Genomic DNA, 26,492 nt, shown 5'->3' on the forward strand with positions numbered 1-26,492 from the left:
AACCCACCATAGATTTGAGTCCTACATATGTGTCAAATATCACATGTTTGCTTTTATTATTGCGATATGTATCCAGTCACATAATTTACAATTATAAAAACCTGGCAATAAATTTTGAATTTACAGTAATCGAGACCTGTTAAAACTATACAATATAAATCATTGTCTGTCAAAGACATAATACACTTGTTTCACATTAATAATATACATCTGTAAGCTCATTTCCCTAATTTAACATTTTCCAGATTGAAATTCAAACAAATGTTCTGAACATTTAGGAATGAAATGAACAGAAATTCAAAGAAATTGAAACAAGAAAAACTGTGAGCTACTGATCACTGATGATACCCCCGCAGAAATATTTTAGAAAACAGGAAGATGTTGAGTGACTATTATGAAAATCCATCACACAGTTTAGTTGACTTATATAAACCCTGAAACCAAATTTCAGAAATCCTTTTATAGTTTAATACTGAGAAAATTGTGACGAAAGTTTTCAACTTGGCTATCATGTGTAAAATGATACAAGTGTTTGGTAAACAGGAAGTTGTTAAATGATGAATCTGAAAACGCATCACCCAGTATAGCTGACTTATATTGACCCTGAAACCAAATTTCAGAAATCTGTGTATTTTAATTCTTGAGAAAAATGTGACAAAAAATATTCATGGGACGAACTGACGGATGGATTGACAGACAGAGGTAAAACAGTATATTCCCACTTTTTTAGAGTGTGGGTATAATAAAAATAGATGTTTCTTGAAAGATAGAACAGTAAATAGGATAAGACTAAACCAATCAACGCCAACATCATCATATTACAATCCATGTTGTGTTTAAATAGTCAGATGACATACAAAATAAGTACACATTTTTTCACATGTTTAAAAAGCAAGGTTTTTCACGAAACTGGTTTCTGAGCAGTAAAGAACACACTACTGTATTCATATCGCAGCATAGATTTAGGATTCTGTGTATAGGTAGATCTCACATCTTTTTCCTCTCTCTGAAAATAGAAAACCAAAACTTTAGATATAACTAAGAACAAAGTATTTCATTTTTCTTCCTTATGTTTAAGTTACAAATTAAATCATAACAGCATTAAGAGTTTATGATCTATTTCCGTATTATTCTAGATCTGGAACTTCCTTTTGTCAAATTTTATTAACTCTGAGTGTCACTGTCAGCCTAAAGATTGTATTTCAAGATGTTTTTAAAGTTTTGAATAACAGATCAATGTAGGACATTTGTTCTGTAATATATTTGTGAATCTGGCTGTCATTACCTGCTTTAGAACACATATTAAGTCAATGTCCTAATTTTCAATATCGAATTGAGGGACAGACAGATGGACAGATAAAAGTATACCATATTACATTATTACATAAAAGATGGCAGTTTTAGAAAGAATAGGATCAGTCAGAATTAATCATTTCCTATAGCACTTTTTCACCATCTGATACAGAAAATGCTCCCATGACTTCTAAGTTTCGTAAAACATATTTTTGAACAAAATGACAACATTTAGAACAATGGAGGGTATAAGCACATCATAGATACCATGCTTGCAATTGTGTAAACCTGACTAATATTTCGTCAGCAAAAGACTCATCAGTAGTGATCAGTAGTAATATAGACCTTTTTATGTCAACTGATCATAAACAAACCGATCAAACTTAAAAAAAAAAATTCCAAACCTTAGTTTAATAATTTTTTTAAGATTTCAAACTCTAGAAATAGAGAAGACATAAACAATTTATCAATAACAATCTTCTGGAAATGATTTTTTTTTTATATCATTAGAATGGGGAACAGCTAGAAGTGGCCATCCATACATTATTTTTTGCCAAATTGAATTAAAATAAAGTCTACTAGGGAATGATAAACCAAATACAGTCGACTCTCGTTATGTCGAAGTCAGCTGGACCAGAGAAATATTTTGAGATACATGTAGTTCGACTCAAACGAACACCGGAAGTTCGACAATCTAAGGGACACAACTCTTGCTTAGCTTGGTAAAGCTAAAATAAATCCGGGTGAATATGGCAAGGGGATCGATATTCTAGTATCAGATCTATGTATTTATATGTCACAGTCTTTTATTATTATAATGACTTTTATTTTTACTTATTCAATTGTTTCAATTAAAAAAATATCCTATGGCTTTTCCAAGAGAGTAATTTCCAATCGACAGTTTCGTAATTCAGGTCGCTAATAGCTGACAAAATTGTTTATTCTTGGATACAAGAGATTTAAGAAAATTTTGATTTCTATTCATTTTGTTTTATCTCACTCTTTCTTTTCAAAAGAAAATATAACAAGATTAAAGACGCCGTTTGAGTAGTTTTTAGGTGATCATCAACGGAAGTCATAATCATCACTTTATACACACACCCAAGCTCATTAGTGTAAATCACAAATTAATTGTTTTGTAAACAATTTAAATACTTTTTCATGAACATTAACAATGTATCACTAATTATTTATAAAAATTCTATAAAAGATAATCTTAGGTAAACACTCATGGAAATAGCATGTCATAAATCAATACAGTGGTCAGTGACTGGAAATTTAATTACACGTGTATTGTCAGATTAACTCTTCAATCCATTTAAATCCCGGAGGTCATGTTTTGACATATGTGTATTAGTTCGAGATAAAAAATGAATTTTGAATGCTTTTGTTAACCTTAGGACCATAAATTTAGTTAGACTCAACCGAAATTGCGACTCATCCAATTTCGACTCATTAGGAGTCGAATTACATACTTTTGTATGGAATAAAGTTCGGGACCATGTGAAAACTTCGACTCATCCGAAATTTCGAGTCAAACGAGTTCAAGACAACGAGAGTTAACTGTATGTCACAAAATAATTTCTAAATATTTTGACTTCTTAGATCCAGAAGAAAGGATATAAAATAAGTTATTAACAAAAACCAATATTTTTTTTCTGCAACTTTTTCTCAAAAAGTATGAAATGAGGATTTTTGGTTTTGAGTATTCATGGTATTTGACATAGCTACTTATAAAACTACACTAAAGCTTAATTGTTAACAATCTAAAATGAAATCATCTTGAGAGGAGAAAAATATTTCAACTCAACCAAAATGAGTATTTTGTTTTTTTTATGTACATGTCATATACATGAATTGTATCAGAACTACAATTTTAATTCAATTGTATTCTCAATTATCAAATTTCTAATAATCAGATTTAAAGCTATTACACTAATTTTTTGGAATGAATCTGGGCAGAAAGGAAGGTAACAACCTCTATAACAACCAACATTCTTCCCTTGGTAATTTTGAAAACATCAAAGGAAAATATAACTTTCCTTGACTATAACTCATATCATAATATAATTTGTCCTCAAACATTTATTTAAATAAAAAAAACCTGATAGTACTGTACCTGTATGACAAATCCGACTTGTTTTATAACTTTCTTTAATTCTTCATACGACAGTTCTATAGAAACTTCATTTGGAATGTCTGAGTAATGGTATAATAAAGGACCTAAAACAATAGAGAACATAAAATATTGATTTAAATATTAAACTGTTTTACCAGTACAAAAGGTTGGATCCATTCTACCGTATAATTTTTTTTTAATGATAAAAATTTATTTAATCATATTCAACAGATCACCATCTGTTTTGCTTCATATCAAATTATCAGGATTATAATATACCATGCCATACAGTGATTAGAAAGAAGTAAATATATTTCATGTCTTTAAGAACCCAGGCATCTGTTTGTACAGACATAAAGTTGATTTGATTTGATTTTCTATATATTCTTTATTTTGAACACAAATTTTCACTACTTTATCTAACCACCCATTATTCTCTTTTCTTCGTTAAATTGTTCATTTGTTTCTATTCTCCTTTATAATTAAAAAAAAAATGTTCTCTCTTCTGCAGCATATAACAGTTTTCAAAAATGGCGAAAAAATTTAGCAACTGGCGATATTTCTGATTCCAATGTTTTAGGATCCAGAAATGGCCCTTGGTAACCCTTGTATCAGATATTAAAATGTCTGTTATGATAGTGTTGTATTTCAGCATTTTAAAACTACTCAAATTAATCTAGTATCTCACATTTTCTTACAAGGATCAATATACTGTGAACAGTCTCTATATTGGATTTTAAATTTCATGACAAGGAACTAGGTTATATTGAGATGCCGGTATGTATGTATATACACAACACTTTTAATATTAAATCAAAGATGATGGATGACTAACTACGTGAATTTTATTACGATATACATGTACTTTTAATCTGGTGGTGGAAAACTCATTGATTGAGGTGCTCTTTTATTGGAGGAAGATATGGAATACAAGACAAGATGCATGTATAACACAGTGGTTAAGTGCTTGTTTTATCATATCATGATTAATCCAGTATTCGTCAGGTTTAAGAAAATCAAGAAATAATTCATGGGGGCTTGAATTTATACTGATTTTATCAGGGGATGGCCCTTTATGCTAAATATTTTATTACGACCCATATATAGCAAGGGGTTAAATATCTGCATAAAGGGCAAACATGTGGTAAAATTAGTATAAATTCAAGTCCAATGAATTATTTCTAAATTAATAGGATAAAAACAGCAATTCTCTTGGATCAAATATTTGCTGTTTCAATTTTAACGCACTATAAGATTGTCGTAAAAGAACTGAGCAACCTGAGTAAGTGACATGCTTACACTGTATACAATAACAAATTTAGATAGGTTTGGATGAGTTTGAATAATTATTTACTTTTATGTAGAAAAAATTGGTTATAAGATATTTTAATATTGTTTGTTAACCCTTCTTGTTATGAAATTTCGGTTTCATAATCATGTATTTTTCTGTAAAATGTTTATATTCTTACATAATTGTTCAATGATGTCGTGTTGCTCATTCATAAAATAGGCATATGACGTGAGTGTATGATCGGAACAGCCCAAACAATATATTCACATTTTACAAAAGGTGTGTACTCAAAGCATTTAAAGAGCCACAACGTCACACTAGAAATTAGAATTGTAAGTAGTCACTTTCATGACTACATAGTTATGATATTATATAGAGGGGCATGCTTGTTTTATCTTACCTAGATTAATCCAGTAACCTCCAGGTTTCAGTATATTGTAAATAGTCTCTATATATATGATATCATACAGAGGGGCATGCTTGTTTTATCTTACCTAGATTAATCCAATAACCTCCAGGTTTCAGTATATTGTAAATAGTCTCTATATATGATATTATACAGTGGGGCATGCTTGTTTTATCTTACCTAGATTAATCCAGTAACCTCCAGGTTTCAGTATATTGTAAATAGTCTCTATATATGATATTATACATTGGGGCATGCTTGTTTTATCTTACCTAGACTAATCCAATAACCTCCAGCCTTCAGTATATTGTAAATTGTCTCTATATGATATTATACAGTGGGGCATGCTTGTTTTATCTTACCTAAATTAATCCAGTAACCTCCAGGTTTCAGTATATTGTAAATTGTCTCTATATATATATCATATTATACCGTGGGGCATGCTTGTTTTATCTTACCGAAGTTAATCCAGTTCCCTCCAGGTTTCACTATATTGTAAATAGTCTCTATATATGATATTATATAGAGGGGCATGCTTGTTTTATCTTACCTAAATTAATCCAGTAACCTCCCGGTTTCAGATTATTGCAAATAGTCTCTATATATGATATTATACAGAGGGGCATGCTTGTTTTATCTTACCTAAATTAATCCAGTACCCTCCAGGTTTCAGTATATTGTAAATAGTCTCTATATATGATATTATACAGTGGGCTGTGTCTATAAAGAATACAGTAGCAACACAATCAAAGGTGTCTGTAATGAAAGAATATAGAAAATATTATTTGCAATTATACCCAGCATACATAGTAATGTACCCTAAAGTTATAGACCTATGTGTTTTAAAGTGTTTCTATAATTTGTGATTAGAATGTATAGCAGTTTAGGACAATGTTTGTGTAAAAAAAATCATCAAGTATGTTGATTTTTTCTTCAAACTGCATTCTTCAATGAAGAGGTAGAGAAATTGTTATCTAGTATTTAGAATTTAGCTGCACCTGGTGCTTGGGCCAATCTTGAACCTGAAATGATGCCTGCAAAGGAGCTTCAACAATAGTTTAAGGCCTTACTGTGACATTGAGATCAAGAACAGCAATAAAACAGCTGGTTTTGTAAAATGCATGTAGTTATATGTAGTATTATAGAATATCCTTTCTTTTTCAGTTATATTGTTCTCAATTAAATCTTGACTGTTTAGATAATTTGGTTTTCTATTTTCATTATGGGTTTCATATTTTTCATTATAAAAGTAAGTTTTTAAATGATAAAAAAAATTACCTGTAGCCATCTTGTCATGAATCCAAAAAGGCATGTACATATGCATCCACAGCTTTGAAATATTGTGTTAATTTTTATCATAGTTATCAGAAGCAATATTATATCATTTTATTCATTTGCAAAACTCAAATAGTTTTTCTTTCATAACACTTGCAATGTATATTGTCTCTTACATCATTGCAAACCCAGAATTCAACATTAACAAAAAGCAACAGGTATGATAATGCCGTTTCTGGCCCCTTGAATTTTCACGCAAAACAAAAATTCCATAGTTACACAATAGTGTACTTCAGATGTTTACAAGTTTATCAGAAATCAGTATTTTCAAATATTTGAATTTTTGTCTAACACATCTGATTTAAGGTGGTACCCAACACTTTCACTAAAATTAATTTGGCTCGTTTAATTTTCATAAAAATTTGATGAAAATATAAAAATTTCAAAAAATTTGAACCAACCATTTTATCAGGAAAATTACACTGGTTATATAGCAGTTTGACAAACACTAATTTTGATCATTGAGAAGCTTATATTCCCTTAACAACACAGCGTAATTAAAACGTTAAGCTGATTTTACAGAGGTATCTCCAAGTAGTGTTAGGTACCACCTTAAACCTCTTAAATTTAATGCAAAACTGTAAAATTTAAAAGAACCTCATTTTGAGGTTTTGTTATAAAAATATTGATATATATATGAGCCAAAGCCTTCTCAAAATTCTATTTTACTATACAAGCTATAAGATGTCTAAATACAAAGATAATAACCGATGTGGATAAAATACATCAAATGGAACTTTAGTGATTTGCCTCATATAATTATCAAAAATTAATAAAGCAGCTATTTTTAGATAAATTTCATCAATTTCAATATGATATCTTTGCAATAAGTGTCCTGTTGATATCACCTATTCATTTACTATTAAGGATTGAACATTTACTTTTTTTGCAATTTCAAGGGCCAAATTATGGCTAATATCATACCTTTGCCATTCATGAAGGATTAGAAATTCAAAATTTAACCATAGTTTTTTTTCTGAATTAATGGATGCATTTAAAGGGCCATCCACTTACAAACTGCATAACTCAAGGGTCTTTCAGTCTACTTTACTTGTGCTCTTTCTATAAAATTCAGAGAAAAGAATGTATAGCAATATAACATCTGATTGTAATTTTGAAAAGATCAGCAAGATGTTGGTAAAATCTTATTAAAGAGCAGCCAGGTTGACTACTATATATAACATCATTGATGAAATTCATTGCCCTTTTTGAATAATTGATATGAAACAGAATTTTAATGAAAGAAGATAGGGAAGCTGTATCCACTCTTACAAAGGTAAACAAATATTGGACGGAAACACTTTTTTTTTTAATTCTTATAATATTTTTATTTAAACTTTTTTATTAGTTTTAAATCAATGTTTAGTTCCTTTAAATTAGATATTTCCCTGATCACAATTCAATAATAACATTAAATTGGTTTGCTCTCTTCTTTTATTGCTTTAAATTTAAAGTTCCCATTTCTGATCATAACCTCACATTGAACAAAACAACATATTTTCACACTTTTTTTTGTTGTTTAACTTTGAACTTTTAAAGTTTATATTCAGGACGAGCACATTTAATGTGATATGAGTATGAACCCTGCTTTGTACTATGCTAAGCCATTTTTTAACATGCCAGTTCAACAAATGGAAAACAACTGTCATATTCATGACTTTGACAGGCATTTTCCAAAGATTTTGCTTAATTTCTAGACAATGCTTAAACTTATAAGATATAAATATCTGAAAAAGTCTAACTTCTACCAAGATTCATCTTTTTAAAGTTCATTTTGAATTGAGATTGATTAAAATCAACAGCAGATCCAGGTGTTTGAACTCCCTTTTTTTGGACGATTAATGCATTTAAATGGGAACATATAGTTGGACCCTACTCCTTTTATCCTCTGTTGGGACCAGGGCTTCCAAAATACATTTGAGCCAGCCGGACATTTTATATCTGACCCCGGTTTTAATCCCTTAAGACTAAGTCACAATTATGGTAATCAGATGGCCATTCCAATGATAATGACATTAGATTAAAAAACGATTTTAAACTTTACTTTGTTTTGGATGTTTGGATGTAAACTGTTAAATTGGCAGTGCATCATTCAAAGTGTGCACTTCAGTGTGCTCATATCTGCCATAGACTCTTTATTTGTGCAAAATGACATGTCAAAAACTTCATTTTCGTTTTGAAAATCACGTTTTTCTAAAACCGGATGTTGACTTGACAATGGTAAAACATGGACCGTAAACGGATACGTAAAATCCGTGTACGTTTGCAAAGCATGACTGAGTGAAGAAGCTCTTTCCACGTTATTTCTTCAACAAAATGCTTGAAATGAACGTTAAGATACAGGTGTCAATGATGATTTTAGCATTTTGAAGAAATAAAGGATGCATAATTAAATTTCCCACCTTTGCACATGCGCACACCTGTTCTAGTTCATTCAACGTAGTTCTGACGATTTTTCATTTAAACCTTTTAAATTTTTTTATCAAATCATGTATATAAACTAATTTCTTATAATTTTAATCCTTTGGACTAAATAAATGAGCTACAAACCGCTGAAATGTAAGAAAATAATTGTGAATAGACCGATCAATTTATACGATGTCCGGTACTGAACATAGTTTACCTGTCAACTGAACAGGTAGATATCACCTGTCCAACAACTAATTAGCCTTGATTAAAATTAGAAAGTATTGAAGTATGGGTTGTTTTGATAGTAATTAATCATCATGTCACTTTTATGACCGGAAATGTGTAGATGTTAAAGGCAAAAGGTTGGGTCAAAAAGATCATGACTTATGTTAAAATGACCAAAAAAGCCTTGAAAACTAAAATGTATATGACCGTTTCATGCTTTGCCCAGCCAGACTTTTACCGGACATTAATCAAATGTCCGGAATATATGACCGTTTTGGAAGCCCTGGTTGGGACCCCCCTTTTAAAAATGGCTGGATCCACCCCTGATAATTGATTGGTGCCTAATGTCATGTCAGCACAAAACATCAAGTTTGCATTGCAATCAAATGACAAATTTAGATTAAGATACATGAATTCACATGTTTTACAAACCTGGATCAGTGTATATTTCCAGGAAATCACCAGCAGCCATTGAGAAGTTAGAGTTAGGAGGTAGCTCTGCAGGATTGACATCAGGGAATTTACAACTAGCTGTCTGGTCCTCCGTGTAAGTATTGTTAGTCCATTGGTGTATCCATGGGTACAGGGTAAATGATTTCACAGCATTGCATCTACAAGATAAATTATAAATTTTAGAGTATCATGTCGTTATGTAGATTAAGAGCTTGATAGATTTTCTAATCATGCTAATGGTACAAAAACTAAATCTAAACATAAAACCATAGTTCAAATATTCAGTACAAGAACATGTTATTGATATATAACAAGCTAAGGAAAGGTGTTCAAAGAATAACTTACCAACACTATTTGTGTTCTGTGAATAATGAAATCTGTCTCAAATGCATATGTTCCTTCATAATGAACATGTGATTTTTATAGTTTGTTATTATATTGTACTTTTACATCAGGTTATAGGGAGGGTTGGGATCCCACTAACATGTTTAACCCCATTTAGGCCATAAGTTTTCTTGCTTGAATTATTTTACTATTGTCATTTCAGGGCCTTTTATAGCTGACTATGTGGTATATGCTTTGCCTATGTTGAAGTCCATATGTGACCTATAGTTGTTAATTTCTGTGTCATATGATCTCTTGTGGAGAGTTGTATAATTGGCAATCATACCACATCTTCTTTTTTATAAAAATGAACTCATTTCCAACTATCAAGTTTCTCGTTTAGTGTATCCATTTCAAATGTTACTACACATGTATATATCTTAACCAAAGACTTTAACCTGAAAACTTAAAGTTTTAACCTTTAAATTTAAAACTTATGGACAGAAGATCTGGCAGAAAAATGGAAAGACAGATACATAGACCAAACAAGAATGTGTCCATAGTACATGGATACCCCACTCACACAATCATTGTTTATGTTCAGTGGACCATAAAAATAGGGTCAAAACTCGAAATTGAGATTTAAATTGGAAAGATAATATCAAAGGGAACATGTGTTCTACATTCCAAGTTGATTGGACATCAACTTCATCAAAAACTACCTTGAGCAAAAACTTTAACCAAAAACTTTAACTTGAAGCGGGACAGACAGACAGACGAACTGAGGCACAGATCAGAAAACATAATGCCCCTCTACTATGGAAGGTGGGGCATAAAAATTCAGTATAGAGGTTTTGACAAATAGTCCTTACTTGTTCAGTATAAAATTTGATGCCATCAACATAAACAGACTCCATTCATTTCCCTGACAACTGTATCCCTGTTTAGCTATCTCATATGCCAGCCTTCCCAAACCAGCACCGGGAACCAGTACAGAAATTTTAGAAGGATCACTGAAATATATAGCATTTTATGAAAATACTTATACATGTACAAGTTTTTTACTAGAAGGTGTAGAACTTACTAGTATCTGTTAATTTGAAAGATTAGAATTTTCGTTTCAAGGTGTTAATAATCTTACCTAAATTGCCTCCAAAAATTAACTAAAATGTCCAGTAAATTTTTCATTTTTTGGAGGTCATAACTTGCCCATAAAACTCTGTTCTTGTTTGCTTGTGTTATCTTCCTTTTATGTTCAACCTTTTTATCTCAAGGACTTAACAATAAAACCTACATTTGTACTGAGCACAATTGTAATCAGCTAGGTAACTGTATGTTAGAGGCCTATTAAACAAGGTTTAATGGAAGTTTGCAAATGAGCACTTTTTTTAAGTCAACATACATACATAGGGTTTTAAAGATAACTATTAATGCATTACAGTTACACACCAGCCCAGTAGTCAACACTTTTGTGCTGACATGAATATCAATAATGTGGTCATTTTTATAAATTTCCTGTTAACAAAACTTTGAATTTTCGAAAAACTAAAGATTTTCTTATCCCAGGTATAGATTACCTTAGACGCATTTGGCACAACTTTTTGGAATTTTGGATCCTCAATGCTCTTCAACTTTGTACTTGTTTGGCTTTATAAACATTTTGATTTGAGCGTCACTGATGAGTCTTATGTAGATGAAACGCGTCTGGCGTACTAAATTATAATCCTGGTACCTTTGATAACTATATTCATTAGAGCAATTCAGTCCAGAGAAGATCAATGAAAGAAAAAGAAGAAAATCTATCTTAAATACTGTAATTTTTATTTCATCTTCAATATTTTTGTTGGCAACATTATTAAGTATTTATATTTAAATTATATTTTTCAATTCTACAAATATCTGAACGCCTTATTTTCTCTGAGATTTTTAAGCATAGCATTAAAATAAAGCTTGTTTATAAGTGAATATAATTGTACGTTTGCATTGTATTTTTTTTCTTGTGTTGCTTTGATTGTTTGACAAATTATTGAAGAATTGACAAAAGGGGAAGAAACTTCTTAAAGGCATACAATACAGTTACAGGGGAGGTAATGACTTGGTAACGTAAAATGTTATTTTCACAACGCCAAACTGTGACATATCGGGAAAAGATGCATTTTTCGACTTATTTTTATCATTCAAACTGATTTAATTTGAAAACGAGTGCATGGACCCCCATTTTTTAAACCGACATTTTGTTTAATTTTGCAGGGAGTTTATGTGGACCAAATTGTATAAAACTGTAAATAGTGCAATTTTTTTAATTTTGATAAATATACAGCAAAAAATTATGTTTTTATTCTCATTTCATGACCATTTGATAAATATGAGTTATTTCTGAACAAAAAATGCATAAATATTTAGAATACTTATAAAATACAGAAATTACAAATTATTTAACAAAAAACAATTTGTGTTTATCTTTTAAAACAAAAAAGTTATGACTTTCTTTCGAAAAGGAAAATACGGCCACAAATCCGAATTTTGAGCAAATATACAAAATTTCGACCTCATTTAACTCAAAAAGTAGCACATGAAGGTATATTTTTTAATACATATTTGATTTAATCAGGTAAAAAATAGCCTATATGCAAATTTTCATCAACTTGTAAATACGGGATCAAAACTGTATTGTATGCCCTTAAGGGAGATGCCTACTTATAATTATCTCCCCATGGTAGTTTCTTACCTCCCCTTGATAGATGTCATACTAATACATCACTATGTTAGATCTTCTTCTTAAATCAAAGAGTAACTTTTATATTACTTTAAAATTGTCATTATTTCTATGAAAACTTGAAAAAAGCTGCCCTTTATTTCTATCAAATCCTCTCTCCATATTAATAAAAAAAAATCCTTTTTTAAATATCCCTACCATTTTGACTTTGGAAATTTTTCACAAATCTCCATGACAATAGGAAGATAACAAGCCTCTCTTTCACTGTGACCGTCTGCACTCCAGTCTCGTACAAACTGTTTTATTGTTGTTCTAACTTTGTCCATATCAAACTGTGTAGGTGGAACCTCTTTTTCATCTTCAGTTGGCTGAATAATATACAAACAAATCAATTTGCCATTTCAAATTCTAATGCATTCTGGGTAATATTTTTAAAAGCGCACACCAAAATGCTGTTGTTGGTTAAAAACGTACTCAACAATAGAAATTTAACCAATGAAGTAAGGTTTTTACATTTTGGTGTACGAACAATTATGAGATTACCCATAGATTTTGAATAGGCAAATTGAACATTGTTATATATATATACAAATTATTCTGTTATTTTTCTCATTTAAAATTTGTCTACAATTGTTATTTCAGAACCTTTTAAAGCCAACTTTGAGTAATGGACTTTGCCAATTTTTGGAAGCCATTCAGTGACTTATAGTTGGTAATATCTGTATCATTTGGTGTCTGGTGGAGAGTTTTCTCATTGTATTGGCAATCATACCACATCTTCTTTTTAAATTTATTGTATACTTTATTTTTAGGCCAAATGTTACTTCTATTAAAATATTTTCAAAGAGAAATAAAACATGAACATGATGAAATTAAATTTTTAAGAATTGGATTGTTGTATTTGTTCACATCTCAAATTAATGAATGAATCTACAAAAATAAAAATATGCAATGAATGCTATTTGACAGCAATAAAATTGAGAAAGGAAATGGGGAATTTGTTAAAGGGACAACAACCCGACCATAGAACAGACATTATTCTTGTAAACTAGTACTGTTTTTGGATATAAGAATTTGATCATGAATATTTAAAAAGACATATTGTTTTTGTCTGTGAATACATGTACATGGAATAATTGACATAAAAAGTGTGAAAATCTGCTTGAACATGTTGAAATACATGTATACAGAAAAAAATGAACATTATAACTTTGAGTCCTCAATGCTCTTCAACTTCTTACTTTAATTGGTCCTTTGAACATTTTTTATTCCAGCATCACTGATGAATCTTTTTGATATAAAATATAAAATAAAATTTAGTACACTTTTAGCATACATGCACTTAATCCAGGTATCTTTATATCCATATGTATGCTTTGATTATTTATTGTGAAAACTATCATTACTTTGTACCTCATGAGTTTTATTCTCAAACATGTACTCAGCATCTTTGATCACTAATTGAATGATTTCATAGTTATGGTCAACACAGTTCTGGATTAAAGTAAGGTTGTCAAGGTAACCAGGTAACATCTTTTTATGACTATCAGACAGACTCTGGAAAGATTCCACTGCATTTTTTACTCTTTTTGATGAATGTATCCTGAAATGAACATTTTTTTTTAAAGGAATATGTGAGTTATATATCATCATGATCATTTCCAGAATCATGATAATGTTGATAACTAGCATATATAATCAAAGCCTTAAACATGTATCCTGAAATGAACATTTTTTTTAAAGGAATATGTGAGTTATATATCATCATGATCATTTCCAGAATCATGATAATGTTGATAACTAGCATATATAATCAAAGCCTTAAACATGTTAAAGGCTGTGAAATCAATTGCTGCCAAGTTAATGTTTTTATGACTTAAATTTTACATCTTACAGGGCCACATTTAAAAGAATGTCTGTTTCCCCTCCCCCGGGTCTGTCCTTTGTAAACAGACCAGGAAGGCAGGTATCAATCCTTCTGCTTTCAAGCACTTTCCAAAAATGGAAACAAATTATTTTCAGGAAAAAAATAATTTCAATTTTTTTTGGAAAATAATTTTTTGACCCGGGGGCTTATTTTTGACCCGGGTGGGGGGAGGGGAAACAAACATATTTTTAATTTTGGCCCAGGTGTCTTGTCTAGTTAGAAGTAAGAATATTTTAACTTTATATATCAATACAAGACTTATCAAGCAGAAAGTCATTTTAAAATTGTTTTATATTTCCCAAGGACAGTCAGGGGTACTACTTGTACAAGTTATTTTTAATTACTTGAAGAAGTAATATTAATATACTGTAATAATGTTTTAGATTTTAACGAGAGAAACTTATGTATTACTGAAAAATTATTACACCAGGGTTTTCGATATCACAAACTAGTCAAAACATTTACTAAATTTTATCATCGGTATAAAGACATCATTCGTAAATATAGCTCAACATGCAGACTTCTAATACGTTCAGGTATTTCACATCCAATTTTTTATGGAAATATTCTTTATAAAGCACAAAGGCATGAAAGGTGTCAGTATTCACCTCAGAAACTTACAAAACCTTTGAATAGACTTATTAAGAAGGGATATAATTACGATACTGTTGTCAAGTCATTAAATATTGCATATTTTGGCGTTAATATTGAGTCACTGATAAGGTCTTTGCATCGGAACTAAACACATTTATTCTAATCAAAGAGCAGAATGCTCTGAGGGATACGATTGCCATATAGTTTTCATTGACACATGTATAGCAGTTCTGCCAACTTTTCATTAAGCAAATTCGTGAGATTTGGCCAAAATAGAAATGATCAAAGAGGAAAAAATTGATCCAAGGATACTGCTGCAAAAAAGCATGAACATGCGTGAGTCGACTCACGCATTTTTGGCAGCCCTGGCCTTGATAGTCCAAATAATTATGACGTCTTGAAAGGCTATTATATTTTTTTTTCTTTGACGCCTTACTTCGACGACGCTTTACTTCGACGTCGAAGTAAGGCTTCAAAGAAAAAAATTATAATAGCCTTCCCAGACGTCATAATTATTTGGACTATGGCCTTGAAGGCATAAAACTTTGCTCAGTGCTTGGAGCACAAAAATCATGCTCGAAACAAGACATCAAGCAATTTCATTGGTTGATTTTCGAGTATGAGTACAAAAAAACTGACTCGAAAGTTTTATGACCGCAAGGCCTGGGCTCACGGTCATAAAACTTTCGAGCATGATTTTTGTACTCAGACTCGAAAATCAACCAATCAAATTGCTGGATTTCATGTTTCGAGCACGATTTTTGTGCTCCAAGCACTGAGCAAAGTTTTATGCCTTCAAGGCCAGGTACAGCTGGATAGTATTACTTTCAAAACTAATTCAACTGCACATGCAAAGGTAATATATATCTGAATAGTCACTCAACTTTAAAAACAGCTAATCCTGGATACAAGTGTACGAGCAATGTACTTATTGTGTTTTATTTGTGTGCTATCAATTCCAAGTTTACTTTCCACAACAGTCACTGAGAGAGAGAAGGTATTTCACTTCATAGTTCGAGATTACTCTGATGTCCGACGGCTGATTTGCCAGACAAGCTGGGACCGTGGGGGACTTTTATGCTAGTATACTTAAATAACAAACTTAAATAGTCCCAGTCCCATATATTATATCAAGTATTATTGGATGCCGAATTGAATTTTAAATAGGTGCCGATTTGACTAAATGCCGATTTAACCAGGTGCCGATTTGACTTGTACCGACGATTCACTTCGTATCTTATCACCATTAATTCTAGGAGGAACCCCATTTCCCAGTCCCATATATAATATCAAATATTATTGGATGCCGAATTGACTTTTAAATAGGTGCCGATTTGACTAGATGCCGATTTAACCAGGTGCCGATTTGACTTATTCTATGGGTGCCGATTTGACTTATTCTATGGGTGCCGATTTGACCAGGTGCCGATTTGACTTGTACCCAGTAATCTCGGACTATTCACTTCGTATGTTATCACCGTTAATTCTAGGAGGAACCCCATTTCTAACCCTTTAATTATTAATTTCCTTTGGGTCAGTGGGCATGAATCCTTCCGTACACACTCCTCTGTTTAAATTGAGATCGTTCTTAATATAATACGACGTTTATCGACATCTAACGAGATAATTTTTCTTGACGACTTTGACGGGAAATACTTCTGAAAGGGAGACAACTCGAAACGATAATATGGAAGACTCCATTTCGGCTAAAGGGGTGTTATAGCTAAAACTTCATTGATTTTAATTTAAATGATGCATATGATTTTAAATTATGCAACAACAATATTAAACCCTCAATAGCAGGCAGACATAGAAAGAATCCAATGAGTTTCAAATTAATTAATAAGCGGGGAATCCAGAACAACCACTCAATCTGATACCCCTTGAAATCAAGAAAACTATATGCATGCACATCAATACATAAACAAACCCGCGACGTGCGATTTGGAACAAGAACGTTTATTTAATTTATGATATGATGAATGAGTCTCAATTTCTTTATGAGAGTACAGTATCAGTTTCATAACGGTAAAATATAGAAAACTCCACTTCAGTTCTTATATGACAGAAATAGAATTATCGGAATTCAAAGAACTCTCGCATTTATCAAAACTGGGGAATTCCCTCTGACGTGTTTCTAAATTTATAAAAACACTAAATATAAATACTGCGCAATTCTGATTTTCCGTGTTGTTAAAAACACGCATATAAGTCAAGGGAAAAATCAAACATGAAGATTATGAGAAGAACATTACAGGAAAGTTGTTTATGTTCAATCCTTTTGCTTGTTTTTACCTTTTAAAGCAAGACAATCATAAGAATCTGAGATGTTGCTGAATGTTTAGAATAAAACGGTTGACGTGAGGGAATGAGCCCTGAGTCAACGGTAAAAGTCTACAGATTGCTTAAAAGCAATCGTATCCCAAAAACAGTTGTTGGCATGACACAGGTTATGTTCTTCTCATATATGTTATGATGGCATGATACTAAACCCCTAATGGGAAGGATTGTGCCTGATGTTCATATGATGAAATCATAATCTTTTAGTCAGTTTAATTGAAGTCTGGAGCTAGCATATCAGTTAACTGCTAGCAGTCTGTTGTTATTTATGTATTATTGTCATTTTGTTTATTTTCTTTGTTTACATCTTCTGACATCAGACTCGGACTTCTCTTGAACTGAATTTTAATGTGCGTATTGTTATGCGTTTACTTTTCTACATTGGTTAGAGGTATAGGGGGAGGGTTGAGATCTCACAAACATGTTTAACCCCGCCGCATTTTTGCGCTTTTCCCAAGTCAGGAGCCTCTGGCCTTTGTTAGTCTTGTATTATTTTAATTTTAGTTTCTTGTGTACAATTTGGAAATTAGTATGGCGTTCATTATCACTGGACTAGTATATATTTGTTTAGGGGCCAGCTGAAGGACGCCTCCGGGTGCGGGAATTTCTCGCTACATTGAAGACCTGTTGGTGACCCTCTGCTGTTGTTTTTTATTTGGTCGGGTTGTTGTCTCTTTGACACATTCCCCATTTCCATTCTCAATTTTATTATATAAGTAAATTTGTAGGCTACTTATACAAGTGAATTTTATTTACTTGCATAGGTAAAAAAAAATATTGGCTGAGTTATGTTCCTTAGACATTCAGATGTTTTTTACTTGTACAAATGTATAAGTAAAAAAGTCATCCTATCTTCTTTTATTGAATTCTTAAGATTTCTTTGCTCTTATATAATTTTAAGTTATCTGCCCTTTGCAGATGTCTTAACTAATCATTTAAGTGTAATTTCATGGGCAATGAAAATCCCATTTGTCTGTTATCTTCAGAACACTGCTCATTTACAAGCCCCCAAGGAGCAATTTTTGAAGGCCTTGCACAAATACTTAAGATCTTTGTGCAATCAGTTTCTTTGTTGAATTAATGAGATGAAACATTGAACTCTAATTAAAAAATATGAGCTAACCTGGGAAAATCATTAAAGCCCTGATTTTACATCTCAAACCTTGATAATTTTTGTAGGATTGTTAGAAAAATTTACTTATACTTAAGTAATTTTTTGAGAAAATTAAAGGGAGATTACCGTATTTAAACATTATTTATTAACTTATATATGTGTACATTTTTTTTTACTTCTTCAAGTAAATAAAAATAACTTGTACAAGTAGTACTCCTGACTGAAGGAGGCGATACGTTTACCGGGCTAACAGTGGATGCAAATATATGTGCAGAAACAGGAAAAATAATAAGTCAATGAAGAAATTTTAATAGTACTTAATACAATACGCTGCCGTTGGTAAAGAATGTATACAACTGGGAAATAATTTTCAGGCTTCCTTTTTTTTTAAATGCATTATAATACATGTAATAGGTATTATTTTTATCTATCCATGATTCAGTTAAAGTGTTTCTCTTTTTTCCCTTTTATATAGATTAGACTGTTGGTTTTCCCAGTTGAAAGGTTTTACACTAGTAATTTTGGGGCCCTTTATAGCTTGCTGTTCAGTGTAAAGCAATTTGAAAGCTCCATGTTGAAGGCCGTGCCTTGACTTATTATGGTTTACTTTATAAATTGTTACTTGGAGGGAGAGTTGTCTCACAATTACAATGTAGCACCCATACCATATCTTTCTATATCTAGCTAAAGATTTCAACTCAATTCGTCCCAGAAAAAAAAAATAACCTTGCAAGACGTCATAATTATGTAGACTACAGTAGGATTTTTACATAGAAGCAGCATAAATACATGAAATATTTATACCAAACTCAACTATCACAGTAGAGCTTTAATATTATCAACTTTCAGGAACATTGCAAATAATTAGGGAGCTACCATTTGATTTTTATGGGGGTGGGGGGTGGTGCTAGGATAAAATTTGAAAAAAATTGACAAGACAGGAATTTTGAGTTAAAAAAAAAGGTAGGATTAGCCACTTACAAAAAAATAATGTCAGGATGACAATTTAGGTAAAAAATAGTCAGGATAAACTAAAATAAAAAGAAGGCAGGACCGAATAGAGTGAAAAATAAAAATGCAGGACAGAGAGTAATATTACAACTAAAAAAAAAAATGCAGGACAAAATTTTTCATCCTAGCCCCCCTATAAAAATCAAATGGTAGCTCCCTTATCTTAAAGCTTGCACTAAAAAATTGCAAAAACATCAACTTTACTAGTCCGAAATTAATAACGCCCAACGACTTTACATGATCCACATCATTAACATGATTAAAGCAATTCCTATAAAAAAACTATCACCATTTCCTGATTTTTTTTTTAATTTGAGAAATACACATTTTGTGAAACTTTTATGACTTCCTCAGTTAGCAATATCAGGTACATTTATTGCTCATCATGTAAAAATCAACTGGCTTAAACATGTTAAAACAAAATGTTGTTTTTATGGTAATTCGTCAAATCTAAACCACACGGAAGCAAAGAAGCAGCACATTATTTTGGACGGCAAATATCCACTTTTTGATATGGGACAAGCTCTGGCATCCAACAGCCCCAGCTTGTCTGGCATTAGGCCAACTAAAATAAATTGGTAGATTTTCATCCAATTTTTTTTTAAATGGGGCGGGTGGGAGGATTTTATTTTTTAAATCTTATTTCATATGAAACCCTCGTCATGAGTTCTTCATACCGCGGGTATATACTAGTGGAAAACAAGCTTGTATAATGTATATATACATGATGTAAAAGAAATCCTACACTATTTTTTGAACTCTTAAATATAACTAGCCCCCCTATAAAAATCAAATGGTAGCTCCCTTATCAGTCAGAGCTCTGACATAAACAAGTCAGAATAAAATGACTTCTATAGGTCAGATATAATTTGATGAAAGTGTTGTCTCCCTTCTTGCACTCAACAGAATATGACTTGTACAGGTCAGTTTATGTCAGACTTTAATTTATCATAAAATGACTTCCACAGGTCAGCTTTTGCACAAAATATTGTGACTTAATATCTTCATATTTTGATAAGATTTATGTCCCTTTTTAATGCATTTTGACTTAGAGAGGTCATTTTTGTTCTGACTTTAAGCAGTCATTACTACATGTACCACTTTGTTATCAATCTCCATAAAAATATAGTGATTACTAGTTTCAAATCAAAGAGTCTTAAAAGTGGGGCCCATAATACCTTCTTTTTATCAGAATCTTAAAATAATACATGTAATAATATTTATCTTATCAAATTCAATCATTTCAAAATACAAACAAAAAACCAGAGGAGAAAAAATGTATCATACAATTTTCTGTCAATAACAAAAGATTTACAAAATACAATATTGGATACATTTACTAGTACCATGACAATACTTGAAATCTTCCAAGGAAAAAATAAAGGATCTATTCTCATCCACTTTTAGCTAAATTTATCAAGAGCAAAACATTTATTATTTTAATATTTCATTGAGGTAAATACTGTTGTGCAAACTGACTCAAACAAGTCACACTATGTTCTGACTTTAAAGAGTCAGTCAAAACAAAACAAATCTAGACTAGTACTGTCATATTGATTTAAAATGTATGGGAAAGCCAGATATAGGACAGAGTAAATACGGTCCCCTAAAGTCACAATGAGAACTATAAAAACATTATTTGGTATATATATACTCAATATTTAAATGCATTTTCTTTTAAACAGGTCAAATCATGTTTTGACTTAAAACAGTCAGTCCAAAACTAAATTTATTGAAATTTTTAGAGTGGGGCACTGACATATGATATTAAATGAAAGTATGGAAACGTCAGAACATAAGACATATATGTAAGATCCCCTAAAATAAATAACCATTTGACTTTATTGTTTCTAAACATTTATCAAATAAATTCACAAATGGCAGATCATTCAGAAGCAGGGCTTAAAGGAAGTACACCTAGATTTGATTGGAAAATTTGTTCTGCAATCTGACTTGAACAGGTCAAATCATGTTCAGACAAATTGACTTAAACAGGTCAAATGGGCATGTTCTGAAAAATTGACTCAAACAGGTCAACTCATGTTCTGACATTAAAAAATCAGTCAAAAACTAAATTTATAGAAATTTTTAAGTCCGGCATTGGCATACATGTATGATATTAATGTTATGTATAAAACAAGAATGTGTCCCCAGTACTGGAATGCCCCACTCGCACTATCATTTTCTATGTTCAATGGACCGTGAAATTGGGGTAAAAACTCTAAACTCTAGATTGGACTTCAACTTCATCCAAAACTACCTTGACCAAAAACTTTAACCTGAAGTGGGACAGATAGACGGATGGACGAATGAACGGACGCACAGACCAGAAAACATAATGCCCCTCTACTATCTTAGGTGGGGCATAAAAATGACAGATAAAAGATACAGAAAATACATTGAAGATCCTCTAAGATAAATGACCATTTGATTTAATTGTTTCTTAAAAAACTTATTAATAAATAAACTCAACAGTGGCAGATTCAGAAGGTGGCTAAGACTAAGAGGAAGAACACTTAGCTTTGATTGGAAATCTTGTTCTGCAAACTGACTTGAACAGGTCAAATCATGTTCCGACTTAAAAGAGTCCATCAAAAACAAAATGGCTTGCAAAGTTCTGTAAAAGTCTGGCATTATCATGATTGTGATGTGATTGTTAGAATGTATGGAAACAAGTAGGGAAAAAAATCACAAAAAATAAGTCACAATTATAAGAACTATATAAAAGATGATTTGGTATATTTTTGATATCTTAATATTTCATTGAGGTAAATCCTGTTGTGAAAACTGACTTGAACAAGTCACATTATGTTCTGACATTAAATGTCCGGCATTGGTTACGAGATTGCGAGAAGTGTGGAAGTGAAGATTTAGCAGAGAGAGAATATTTTGTTTTTGTTAATATTTGGCATCACTAAGTTACACATTGTATATAATATTGTACAGCACATAATTCACATTCACATTAGTCCACTATTGTAAAATATAAAACCTTAAACTTAAGATTTGGTGTTCGTCGTAAACATTTTCAGAACACCCGCCATTTTTTTTTTTTTTTTTCATCAAATTTTTTTTTCTTTTACCTGGCCGGATTCTTTTTTTTTTTTTTTTTAACTAACCTTCTGGTAATATAAAATTATTTCTTGATTGAGAACGATTAATTAATCGAGGTAAATCATTTTATTACATATTTCTTTATATTATAATTGAAATATCCAAACAAAGTAAAATAGAACATTACATTCACATTGAATTTTCTGTATTTATAGTTTAAACAGCTACACTTAAATCAGACTCGTGTGTTGGGTATCTTTAGATATACATATATCTCTATATATAAATAAAAGAAAGGTGAGAAGCAGAGTGTATGTCGTTGGCAAAATTAAAGAAGTCCTATAAAAGGCCTATCCAAATTCCCACAACACCAAGGGAATTCAGACCGATAGTTATAGGGAACAGTATAGGTGGGAGACTACGACAACAAGCATCCCTCCCATTGCACTCTGAAATACACTGGTGGTGTAAAGGAGGCAGAACAGTCGTTCAAGCGTTAGACTGGTTGAAGCAAAACCTTGATACAGAAGTGCAACTTATAACAGGCAATATTTGGTTATATATTATAATAGGGACATGTGATCTTACTGCCTTTGACAGAAAAACCAAATACATAACGCTTAAATACCAAAATACAGAAGAACTGGTTGAGCACTTAGTTAAAGGTTACAAAGAGATAATACAAATACTGAAGGGGCTATCACCAGGAAGCCAAGCAACAATAGTTGAAATACCATATTTTTCAATCGAGGCATGGAACAAAGCGCATAAGCACAAAAATCCAGAAACATTTCGTGATCAAGATCATCAGCTAGAACATCAATTACTTGAGGTTAATAAGGCAATAAGGAACACCAACGAAGAAAACCAACACTTTTCACCAAACTTCAACATCGACTTATACAGAACATCAACCAGACAACAACGCACGTATCAAAGAGAGACAACCAGCAATAGACACGGTGAAACCAAAAGCAGAAGACTCTACAACCTAAGCCTGCTACAAGACGGGATTCACCCAAATATACACCTTACAAAAGCCTGGCTTATGAAACTGACCAGACAGATAACGAGAGACTGTTGGGCTAAAGATAAAGAAGACAAAGATACCGACATCAATAATAATAGTTAGGGAGTACTTGGATGTATTAGACTGATAATTCTGATAATTTGAGACAGCACACAGGATAACAGGTTAGTGTGGGTTGTCCGCGCTATACCACAGGTTAATTCAGTGTGCCTATCAAATCCGGTACTATATAAGGTTAGTGTGGGTTGTCCGCGCTATACCATTGAAATATTATTTCGATTCTGCTAGTAGGACAACAGGTCAGTGTGGGCTGTCCGCGCTATACCATAGGTTGTCTGCTAGCAATAAAATCCTCTTTCTAAAAGATACAAATACTTTCAGTCATATAACATAAAACTGCTCCCTGGCTATTATTACTAAAGGTGTACAAGATGCAGGTACAGAAATTCAGAAAGAACCTTTCCACTGGAGATCTTCGTCCAAGTAAAATTACTACAAGATCATATACGCTAGATAGGGAAAGCGCTATTCAGAAAAAAATTAATGCATGTCAAAAAGAACATCTGAGATTTGAACTAAAACCAGGTAAAAATTTTGTAATAGAACTAAGCACTGGAGCATATGAAACGGTGAAAAATGAAATACTAAGCATTTTACACAGACCCGAAATAGCCGAGACCTTAGTAACCTTACCAATCCAGGATGGAATAGAAAAATCAGGGTTAACAGTGGATTCATGCTATAAAGTGTATAACAAAAAACTGAACGGAGATGCTGGTAGTCTATTAAAATTTACAATCAACTTGTATCATACAACCTGTAAAATCAATGTAAATGGAGGCAGGATTGATATTTTTATCAACAATATATTTGACCAAATTTGTGAGAAATTGAGAACTAAATATAGAGACATCAACATTCTTAACAACAGCATTCACTCATATTTATCTCAGCTAAAAAGTTCCTCCTCAAATACCATACATAGAGCTATAAAACAGGAAGAGAACGAAAATGAAAATAAAGTAAAGGAAATAATCTGTGAAGAGGAATGTGTTTCCCCACTTAAAGTGAAGGAAGTAAACAATGCTGATACAAACCAAGCTATACTGGGAACGATTAAGAATAGTCAAAATATAAAGGAAAGAAACAAGGCAAGTAGCTCTCCGTTGAAAACAGATACAAATAATACACCTGACAATTTTATGTGTCCATGTTGCAACAGATACGTAGAGGAGGGAATAGGATGTGATAGATGTGATTATTGGTATCACTTCCAATGTGAAAACCTTACTAGTAAAACTGGAGAAAAAGAATTTATACACAAAGACTATATATGTACCCTTTGTAACGATGATATTCTCTATGATGCAAGGAATCTAGTGGAATCTGAACCAATGGTACAGGAAGATGAAGTCTACAATACAGAAGAGAAACAAAAAGAGAGGCAACATACTGAATATCAGGGTGAAAATGAAAGAGAAATAGAACCTGAAGATATGGAAGAAACAGAACTTAAAACATGCATACCAATCATGCCAACTGGTATAAAAAGCAGTATAGATCAAGAGTCAGAAAAGAATGAGCAAAGAATAGAAGAGAGAATAGACTCTAATTTAACTATGCCATGTATACCAAATGGGAACCCATCAAAACAAGTGCATGGGATAACCCCTACGCAACAAGGAGTAAAGAAAAATCATAAAGGAACTAAAAACAAGAATGACAAGGAAGAAATAATAACAGCTCAAAAAACGAGAATACTGAATTTAGAAAATGAGATCAAACATATGAAGACAGTGCTTGACACAATTGTTCAAAGAGGGGAAAACAAGATTAATGAACAACCATCAGTTCAAGGCACCACAGAGACAAATGAACAAAGTAATACTCAACATGCATTTCAACAATTGCAGAGTCAAATGAAAGAGATGATAATGGAAAACCGTCTGAAAACAATAGAAAACCAATTGATCCAGAATATGTGCATGCAAACGGCTATTACCACACAGATGGCATTACAAATAAGGAACTACAGCGCACACCCATGTGGAATTCAACAGAGTGTGCCAGGAGCTGTACCTCATATACCACCAAACCCAATGCAGCACTATACACATCTACCACAAGGCATACCAGGAATGGTACCTCAGATACCACCAAACCCAATGCAGCACTTTATGCATATACCACAAGGTATACCAGGAGTTGTGCATCAAATAACACCAAATACTTCGCAGCACTACATGCATTTACCACCAAATCCAGTGCAAACAAGCATGTATATACCACCCAATCCATCACAAAACTTCATGCATATACCACCAAATCTAGGGCAGAATGTGCATCTAAATCCTACACACAGTTCTATGCATATAGCACCAAACTCAGTGACAGTGCAAAGGCAAATGAATATACCATCCGCATATCATCTCCCCACAATGTATGGAATACCAACAGGAACCTACAATCCCCTTAGTGCAATGAATGCTGCAACGCAGAATACACATGCCACCTTGCCTCATCCTCCTGAATACAGCAGACCAGTCACGATCAACAGACAACAAATCCCGCATCATATGTCACAGAACAGAGATGAGATACGGATAAAGCCGCAGCAGTTAATACAGCAAGAACCTGTGCCACATAACTATAACATGAGAGAAGAATTCGTACGAAATCCAAATGACCATTTGAAGGATGATAAAACAAACAGCTACCAGCAAAATTCAAAAACTGACGACAAAAAAGGAAACTGCCAGCAACATCAAACACTTAATGAAGCGTCTTCTTATAACACTTTATATGATCAGAGCAAGGAATCATCTCCAATAAGAAATGAAAGACTAAGTGA

General features: G+C 32.2%; 1 protein-coding gene across 1 annotated transcript in view; it reads right to left on the reverse strand.

The window, feature by feature from the left end:
- Positions 1–897: 897 nt before the first annotated feature.
- LOC143052549 (carnosine N-methyltransferase-like) overlaps positions 898–26,492 on the reverse strand; it is a 38,887-nt gene continuing 13,292 nt past the window's right edge. Inside the window, exons 2-8 of the mRNA XM_076225604.1 lie at positions 13,985–14,174; positions 12,770–12,939; positions 10,728–10,868; positions 9,511–9,689; positions 5,752–5,865; positions 3,413–3,516; positions 898–1,006 (exon numbers count right to left, since the gene is read on the reverse strand). Of these exons, the coding sequence (XP_076081719.1) occupies positions 902–1,006; positions 3,413–3,516; positions 5,752–5,865; positions 9,511–9,689; positions 10,728–10,868; positions 12,770–12,939; positions 13,985–14,174 (1,003 nt within the window). The 3' untranslated portion in view covers positions 898–901. The remainder of the gene's footprint in view (positions 1,007–3,412; positions 3,517–5,751; positions 5,866–9,510; positions 9,690–10,727; positions 10,869–12,769; positions 12,940–13,984; positions 14,175–26,492) is intronic.

The sequence above is a fragment of the Mytilus galloprovincialis genome, chromosome 11 (genome assembly GCF_965363235.1).
Source record: "Mytilus galloprovincialis chromosome 11, xbMytGall1.hap1.1, whole genome shotgun sequence".
Classification (NCBI taxonomy): Eukaryota; Metazoa; Mollusca; class Bivalvia; order Mytilida; family Mytilidae; genus Mytilus; species Mytilus galloprovincialis.